This window comes from Penaeus vannamei, chromosome 22 (genome assembly GCF_042767895.1).
Source record: "Penaeus vannamei isolate JL-2024 chromosome 22, ASM4276789v1, whole genome shotgun sequence".
In the NCBI taxonomy this organism is placed as follows: Eukaryota; Metazoa; Arthropoda; class Malacostraca; order Decapoda; family Penaeidae; genus Penaeus; species Penaeus vannamei.
The window spans coordinates 38428651-38438650 of record NC_091570.1 but is presented as its reverse complement, the minus strand read 5'-3'; the positions used below and the strand labels follow the sequence as shown (position 1 = coordinate 38438650).

The 10000-nt window shown below is 41.7% G+C and overlaps 1 protein-coding gene across 2 annotated transcripts in view; it reads right to left on the bottom strand.

Moving 5' to 3' along the window:
• Pmi (Transmembrane protein Pmi) overlaps positions 1-726 on the bottom strand; it is a 14612-nt gene extending 13886 nt beyond the window's left edge. The window contains exon 1 of one of the 2 annotated variants that reach the window (XM_027351340.2): positions 565-726. In XM_027351340.2, coding sequence (XP_027207141.1) covers positions 565-584 — 20 coding nt within the window. In that variant the 5' untranslated portion in view covers positions 585-726. Of the gene's footprint in view, positions 1-394; positions 514-564 lie in introns of those variants that run through there. The other variant, XM_070136954.1, reaches the window with a different exon arrangement.
• Positions 727-10000: the final 9274 nt, after the last annotated feature.

Here is a 10000-nt window from a genome sequence, read left to right as displayed (position 1 = left end):
TATATCATTTATTGCACAGCAATTTTTAAAAAAAGGTATTGTAGAATATCAATTCACTGAGGTAGTAGCTACATACCCTCATCATACTTTGCCTTGAAAGCAGAACTTTCATTTAACTACAGCCTAAATCTCCTAGCAGTAAAGCCTTGAGTTTGCTAATACATTATACAAAATTAAAGTATGACAAAGATTACTTCCGATAATTTACAAAGATCCAACTCATTCAGCTCAAATTGTTTAGTCATTAACAAGAATTACAGAGACCTACAATTCATTGCATGATAAAAGGGGTTTGTACAGAGCATAGTAAACATTCTATTCTTTCCCAAAGTTAAGTGTTTCACAAACCACCATAAATCTTCATACCGTACAGTTATTGTACTTGCTCACCTACCCTTAGTTAAATAAAGTAGTGGTTAATATAATAGAAAAGACAACGGACTATCCTTCACAAAAACAAATATCTAAGTCCTGCATTAATTTAAAAACATAAAAGAATAAATCCATGTAAGGCACAACTTTCGCAAGACGACTAACAATCAAAAGCCGGAATAACAAACTTACCTCTCCTCATCTTCTGACATTTTTTTTTATTATATTTTTCTATATTCCAAAGGCGTCTCACATTTACGTGTAACTTGTTGTTGTTGATCAGCTGTTGTGACGATCAGCTGTTCGTCAACGTCTGCCTCTGCCGGATCCACACTTCCATGTTCGCTTTTGTTACAGAATTGTAGCAATTTTATTAGATTTATGAGCATAATGGCAATGCCACTATCAATTATGTAAATGATAATGCTAGTGCGAATAGCAACTGTAACTATAACGAAAAGGACAATTATAATGTTGATGAGGATGAAAATGATAACGACAATAATAATGATGATAATGGGAATGGCATTTACATAAATAAGGAAGATGATGAAAGGATGATGAAAGCGATAATAACAATAATAAAAAAATGATGATGATGATACTAATAAATTATGATAATAATAATAATGATAATAATAATAATAATAATAATAATAGTAATATTGACAGTAATAGCAATAATGATAATAATAATAATAACAATGATAATCATGATAAAATAATAATAATGATAGTAATAGTAATGATATTAGTGATAATAATAATGATGATTATAATAATAAAGATAAGGATGCTGATAGTAATAACAATTAAAAGTAATAAAAATGATGATAATGATTATAAATACACACACACACACACACACACACACACACACACACACACACACACACACACATATATATATATATATATATATATATATATATATATATATATATATATATATATATACATATATATATATATATAATATAAATGTATATATATATGTATATATATATAAAAATACATATATATATATCATATATATATATATATATATATATATATATATATATATATATATATATATATATATATATATATACATGTATGTATGTATGTATACATGTAAGAAAATATGTATCCTTATATAAACAGACAAACACAAACACTAGTTTGTACATTGTGGGTTTTTCTTCCATATTATCAACACGGTATTGTGTTTTTTCATTGCATATATATATATATATATATATATATATATATATATATATATATATATATATATATATATATATATATATATATATATATATATACATGTATGTATGTATGTATGTATACATTTATGAAAATATATGTGTCTATGTAAATTTATATATATATACATATATATATATATATATATATATGTGTGTGTGTGTGTGTGTGTGTGTGTGTGTGTGTGTGTGTGTGTGTGTGTGTGTGTGTGTGTGTGTGTGTGTGTGTGTGTGTGTGTACATGTATGAAAATAAATATCCTTATATATACAAACATTATATATATATATATATATATATATATATATATATATATATATGCAATGAAAAAACACAATAGATAGATAGATAGATAGATAGATAGATAGATAGATAGACAAATAGATAGATAGATAGATAGATATGTATATAGATATATGTCTATAGATATATATACATTTATATATATATATATATATATATATATATATATATACATACATTTATATATATATACATATAAATAAATAAATATATATATATATATATATATATATATATATATATATATATATATATATATATATATACGTGTGTATGTGTGTCTGTGTGTACACATGTAAATACATGTATGTAAACAAACAAACAAACACACGCGCGCGCACACACACTAAGAGTAGAGATGAAATTAGCGTCATCAAAGACAATAACATTATTTATTCTAAGGAGGAAGAAATGTGCGAAATCCTAAATGAGAAATTTCAGTCATTGTTTGTTCAGGATCCATACTTTGATATGGCAAATACACGTACAAACGCAAAGAACATATCACCCTCAAAAAGAATGAAATAAAAGATCAACTAAAGGGATTAGACAAGACCAAAGCACAGGGACCAGATGAAATTTTTAACTGGGTTCTCAAGGAATGTGCCGAAGAACTATATACTAATTAATTGTTAATATTCCAAAATTCACCGAGACAAGGTAAACTACCAAAAAGTTGGAATTTCGCCAATGTTACACCCTTATATAAGGGCGGCGACAAACAAAGTCCAATTATAGACCAGTTTCGTTAACTAGTGTAGTATACAAGTTGCTAGAAAGAATAATTAGGAAACAATGGGTTGAGATATCAAATAAACGATTTGGTGTTAGAATAGGAAGGTCATGTGTAACAAACCTCGTTTTTTATGATAGAATATCTGAAATATTACGAGAAAGAGTCGGATCCGTTGATGTGTGTACTTGACTTTAAAAAGGCTTTTGTTATGGTGTCTCATAGAAGACGATTGTGGAAATTCGAGCACCTAGGTGAAGTGAAGAGCAAACTACTTGCATGGATGAAAGACTTTCTTCATGAGAGACAGATGAGCACAGTAATTAGAGGGAAGCATTCTACATGGCGACGAGTAACCAGCGGAGTGCCTCAAGGATCGGTGTTGGCGCATATGATGTTTACCATTTTCGTTAATGGTTTAGAGTCAAAGATAAGCCCAGGTAGTTATCTGAATAGGTTTGCAGATGACGCGAAGATACAACAAGGATAACAGACGTCTTATCCTAATGCCTCCAAAGTGACACCGAGAACTTATTCACGTGGAATTGTACATGGAAGATGGAATTCAATACCAATAAATGCCATGTAGTCAGGTTTGGAGAAAGTAGAAATCGCCCGCTATTCCAATATAAATTAGGAGACGCAATATTAAACACAGCTGACAAGGAAAAAAAATCTTGGGGTAATCATAAATAGAAACCTAAGCCCAAATGATCATATAAATGAAAAGGTCCACAAAATGCTAGGACTGATTGCCAACATGAAGAGGGCATTCGTGTAAGTGAACGAAGATATGGTAAAGAAGATAATTATAGAAATCACTTGTCTTGAGAAATCTTGAGTACGGTGTAGTGGTATGGAGTCCACGCTTAAAAAAGGATATAGACAAACTGGAAAGAATTCAAAGAGCAGCCACAAAATGGACCAAAATAGACAAAACTCTATGAGATATGAGTTACGAAGATAGACTACAGAAATTGGATGAAAGAAGGAAAGGGAGGAACATAATTATACTGTTCAACTCTATTACAGGAATGGTGAAGATAGATAAAGATGACTTTAGATATAACTACTGAAGCATGGAGCAGTCTTCCCCAAAACGTAGTGTGCCAAAAATGTGTATCAATTTAAAAAGTTATAGGACAATCTAAATATAGCAGACGGGACCACCTGAGCTTAGCTCTTCTCCCGTACTGAAACAACTAGGTAAGAACTAGCAGTCTTGCTGACCTGGGCACTGCCTCTGGCCCATTCACACGTATGCATCGCTTTATTTCCTATTTATGTTATCTATAGCCAGGTCTCTTACATTCTTTACCCATCTGCCATCCTGTCTCCGGCATATATGACCTGCCCATTGCCATTTCATACCCACTCTCCCTCCAGCGCTTTGGAAAATATAATGGCCTTTTTTTATTTTCATTTTTTATTATATTATTATTATTATTTTTTTTTTTTTTTTTTTTTTTTTTTACGGACTGGAATGCCGTTACGAAGCGCAGAGTTCCCGGCCCTATCTTTATTAAAAGCCGGGAGTCGCCGTTCCTTGCTCGGCTCGCAGTACTAGAACTTCACCTCTCCCTTCTCCCTCGCTGTTTACTTCCCCTCCTTGGCAAAGAAAGTCACCTTCATCCCAAGGACCTCGGCCAGAAGGAACTTTTCCTTCTCTCTCTCTTTTCACCTGAGGTTCCTGGCACTCTACGAGGACTCCGGCGCCCATCCAGCATACATGCATAGCTCCATTATGCACTACCCAGCGCAAATTCGAGGTGATCTCGCCCAAAGACCTTCAGCCTCCCCTTCCGGCCTTCCCCCGGCAGGCGCTCTCTTCCCCTTGTGATGAGGTTGCAACTTTGCTTGTGATGTGGTCCTAAGAGGGACATGTTGGTTCTGGGGTCGTCGTTGAAGCCTTCTAAAGAAAGGATTTAACTCCACTTGTGGCGATCCTTCTGTGTTTGCGCAGTGCACTGGTAGTGCATGCATTGACGCCAGCGAGACCAACTGTTCGCAGTTGGACTCGCCCCTTGTAGCCCTGACTTTTCTATCACCACTACTTCGGCATTAGGATGACTGCAACTTCTGGTGAACTGGACCCCATCTTCGAGCTCGTGCTCGGACGTGGGCAGACCTTTACCTCCCGCAGGGGAGGGTGTGTCTGGGTACCTTACCGTGCCTACCTTATGGTGCACATAGAGTTGCCACTCTTTGATAGGGACTGGTATGGTAGACCTCCTCTAACTGCCACTTTATTCCGCTCAGTTAGCCATGATTAGGCAGGTAGCTCCCCCTCAGCACTTGTTCAGTGTTATATTAGCTGCTGCTATGCTGAACATTGACCCCTTTTCCCAGATGGTATGGCATGATCGAGGTTAACACCATTACCACAATTCTGGAGAATCCTTGGGGTGGCACTTCGGAAAATTGTCCCTTTCCCAGATGCTGATCCTTGGGTAGCCCCCTCTCCCCTTTCGTTGAGGTGGCCTTCCCACTAACTAGCTCCCCAGGAAGGGTAAGCAGCCAGAAATAGGTGTCCTTGAAATATATAACCTCATGATAGTGGCATGACTCATGGTTCATGGTACTTTCCTATCTTTTGTTAAGCCTTTGTGTGGTTTATCAGAATGCTGCCAGCAAAGGTGTCATCCTCTATCACAAACTATGAAACCCCCTAGTCACACTAGTCCTTGGGAGCCCCCCCCCTCCCTCTCGTTGAGGCAGCCCTCCCCACTGACTGGCATGTTTGAAAGGGGCTATAGCCGAAATAGAGGTATCATCCTCTCACCAAACAAACCTGATTTCATCTTCCTAGGCTGGCTGGTCACTGGAATGCTCCCTCTCCCTCCCATTGAGGCAGCCTCCTCCATTGACTGACACCTAGGAAGAGCTAAGCAGCCCATTCAATGATACTTAACCAGTTGGAGTGTTTGCATCCCCTCTGGTCTCTCCCCAGAGGTTTTATGACCTACTCATGCGTTTGCCGTGCATGGCAGCCCTGTGCGCTGTGGAGATGGGAGTCCTGGATGTTGAGCGATGCCGTGAATGAGTACACCCTGCGGCTAGCAACACGCCTCTTTGGTCCTCTATTCCAGCAGGACGGGTGGCCTGATCCCGGCCCAGTCAGGTCAATCGGCTGGTCTCCTATGGGAGGCTAGGGCCAAGCAATCACTGTGTTGTTTAGCCTCACACAGGTCCCGTGAGCGCCCTACCAAAAACAACTCTGTGGTTGCATATACCCTCTCGCCAACCCTGTAGCTGTTAGAGAATGTGCTCTAACACACAGCTTCTCCTTGGACTCCGTGGTGGGCGGCGACGCGAGAGGCTGAATGAATTAGCTAATCATACGGCAAACAAAACTAATAAAACCCCCCTTTGTATTGACCTAATGGAAAATGACCAAAGCAAAGAAATGGCCATGGCAGTCACCCTGAAACCTTACAAGGCCTCTGGTGGCCAGGAGGAGGCAAAAGCTCAGGCCTAACGTGTCCATGAAACAGTGAGACAGTTGGACTCAAGGGCTGGCCTCTCAGGCCTGCAGCCCAAACTTGAGAGAAGCTTGACCTCTCCTTAGACCTCTCAAACTCAGACAGGGGCTCAAGCTGAATCAGCCAAATCAGCTGCCCCCACAATCAAAGGCCTTAACCCCAGTCAAAGGGGCAGTGGAGACTCCGAGGAGGAGTCTGAACCCACTCAAGCGCCTTACACTTTTCAAGGTAAAAAACAAACAAACAAAAAAACTGAAAGCTTTGTCAATGCCTACCAGTTGGTCAGAGCATTGGAAAAAGAAAGGCAAATCCGCCTAAAAATTCGAATTGCCAGAGATGAGGGCATGATCATCATGCCCAAGGATCAAGCCACCCTGTTTCCTGCAGGAAACTAAGGTGCTCTAAGATGGGAGAAAAGTGAGTATCTCACCACTGATCTCCCAAGAGAAACGAACTGAGATGATGCTACCTGGTTTTCCACTAGGGTTTGATGTGGAGGTGATCATGTCACTCCCTCAGGTGGTGGACACTTCCTGCCTATCTAAAGGGAAGTTCCCAACCAGGCAAGTCCTGGTCACCCTCAGTCACCACCTTTGATTTGGGTAACTGGGGCAAGTACAAGCTCAGAACATACGTGCCAGAGCCATCGAGGTGCTTCACGTGCCAAAAGTTTGGGCACCAACAGGCCAACTGCAAGGCCAAAGCCAAATGTGGTGTGTGCAGCAAGGCACACGAAACAGAAGTGTGTATCAAGGCACACAAAGATGGCAAGAGGGACACAATCGCCAAATGTCCCAAATGTGCCGAGAGGCATCATGCCTGGAGCCTGGGGACGACAAAAGGGAAAAGACTCCCCGACCTCCTAAGAGGAAGGAGACACCTCCCCAGCCAGTGCCGGATACCTCCAACCCAGAGTAGTTTCCCAGGCTTGCTAGTGGTCGCAAAAAGAACCAAAGGAAGAAACGTTCAAAGCACAGCAAAGTCCTCCCCAGCAGATGAAAACCTTTTCTTTGACGACGATATGACTCTCCTGTTGAGTGCTGTAGTTTCTGCAGTAGCAACAGCCTTGGGGAGGACTAGGGAGGAGGCGGAGAAGGCAGTCCAGGTTGCCATGACAGCAATGACCCAGAAGCCCTGAAGGCGAGGAAGCTGGAAGCATCCAAACCAAGTCAGAGCCGCGCTCCCCTCTCAGTTACCACCACAAAACAATGTTTTAATGGCAGGTTAGCTTCGGGAGACACATCTGTTTCCCCAAATGGGAAACAGATAAGGCCAACTGGCAAGCCTTCCAGAAAGGCTTGGCCCACTATCTGAAAGACACTGAACCCCAAAACAATGAAAATGTGGACGTGCTTGAGGTAAGACTAGTCCAGGCCATAAATGAGGCAGCATCACAAACCATACCTAAAACTCGTCCATGGTCCAGAACTCACAAAGACACCTGGTACTATAATGACGAGATCAAAGAGGTCAAACACAGAGTTAACATGTGCAAAAAAAAATTCCGACGGCAAAGAACTCCCGACAACCTAGCCCTCTTGAGGGAAGTTGCTGCGGATGCCAAGGAAACTGCCAAGGCAGGAAAAATGGCTTGAATGGTGCCAGTCCTTTGGCCACCAGACCAGCCTTACAGAGTTGTGGAAGCGGATCAGGCGAACGACAAGCCGCCAAGCCCCGAAATGCACGCATCATTACCCACAGTCAGAGGCGCACAGGCTGGTGCTCGAGTTCTCAGCTAGAACCAGCAGCAACAACCTGCCTCCTGTGCTGAGGGATAAACAACAAAGCCTAAATCCAGTCAGGCTTCCTCTCATCAGAGACAAGGCACTTGAACCAGATGACAGATGCCATGTTCTCTCTCAGGGTACTAAGGAAAACATACAAAACCAGCTCTGGATCAGCACCGGGATCTGATGGGATCTCCCACCCCATCATCTCGCACTTAGGAATTGCAGGGGAGTTTGTATTTTTGCAGCTCATCAACAAATCCTGTCAAACTGCCACGCTGCCCCAGAGCTGGAAACAAGCCATAATAGTTCCCATCCCAAAGCCAAAGTAGCCAGGCAGGTACCGTCCCATCTCTCTCCTCAGTTGTCTGGGCAAAACAGCCGAGATGGTACTAAACAGGCTCCGCTGGAAAATGGGACCCACTCATGAACACCTGCACGGGTTCACATGGGGTAAAAGCACAGCCCACAGCATATCCACACTCCTAAGCTCAATAAGCATTACATCCTCTGTGGTTGTCTTCCTAGACTTGGAGAAGGCTTTTGAACTGGCAAGTCCCCTTGCCATTCAGGAGACCCTAATCTATAAGGGAATCAAAGATAGACTCTTGGCCTGGATATCTGACTATTTTAAAGACAGAAGAGCAAATGTCAGAATTCGAGGTCACCTCTCACAGCACATGCCACTTGAGAATGGAACGTCTCAGAGAGGGGTTTTCAGTCCTGCTCTGTTCAGTACCCTCATGTCCAACATACTCAACATTCACCTGCCAGAGGGATGCAAGATCATCTTTTATGCAGATGACCTGGCAATCATAGCCTCTGGCAACCACTGCCTAACTAGAGCTCAGTGCTGTCTTAATCAGGTGTCTGAAGAGTGTTGTAGGACGGGATTAGAATTTCGACAGCAAAATCAAAAGGTATGGCACTGAGAATCAATGTCAAAAACAAAAAACTCAGTGTTCAGGGCATGGATCTGGAATGGGTGAAGGACTACCTATACCTTGGAATATCGATAGGCCACACACTTTCAAAAAGGAGATCCAATACCTGCTTGACCTAACCAAGGAAAGACTGTCAGTCACGAAAGTTATGACAGGGAGACATAGGAGCGGGACACAAAGTACTAAGATCATTCTATGTACATGCTGTCCGTCCTATTATTGACTACGTCTCTGTCGCCCTCATTGCTTCCAGCACAACGTTAAAAGAAAAACTGCAAACAGTACAAAATGAAGCAGCCAGGATCATTATGGGTGCTCCCAGATGGACAAAGGTCATCAACCTCCTCATGGAGACCGATTTACCGTCCCTGGACACCCGGATTGATCTAATGGCAGCACAGTTCCTCTCTAAAAACCCATACCTAAGACAGTACTCTGACGCCTACAGCAAGACTATCAGCTGTTTGCTGACAACTCTTGGCTCACATTGATACGCTTCCAGCTCAAAGAACCATTGCTTGTCAAGGGCAGGGACTCCCCTCACCTTGACTATGAAGAACCCCCGCCGTGAGAAAACAATGTGATCGAATTCTCAGTCCTAAGCCGGTCAAAGAGAAAAGATCAATACTCCATGCCTAGCCCAAAGGCACAAGAACAAAGGGTCATTGCTCAAATAACTCCTCCGGGTAGCATAACATACTGCATGGATGGATCTGTGGATCCCATAAACCACACTGCAGTAAGGGATACCTCAACATCCATTAGGGTCACTGACAATGCCTCAACGCTCCAAGCTGAAACGGTCGCGATCATGGAAGCCCTGACACACGCGTCCCTAAGAAATGGACACGTGGTCATACGTACAGACTCGAGGGCAACTGCTGATAGTCTACAACATAGCATGCCCCAAGACAACATCTACCTTTTGACGTCTGTACTTACCATAGCCCAAAGAATCCTTGGTCAAGGTAGAAGAATCATCATAAACTGGGTCCCAAGCCACATAGGCATCCGAGGGAATGAGCTTGCTGGCAGATAAGCCGAAAAGGGAAGGAGCATGTCCCCAACCTCTAAGATCGTTAAACTAAGCCAAAGGAGACTGTGCCAAACCTTAGGATAGATTAAGACTAGGTTACCCATGCGCTTGGCAAATTATTGATAACAAGGTTGTAAAGGAGTGCAAGCATTGCGG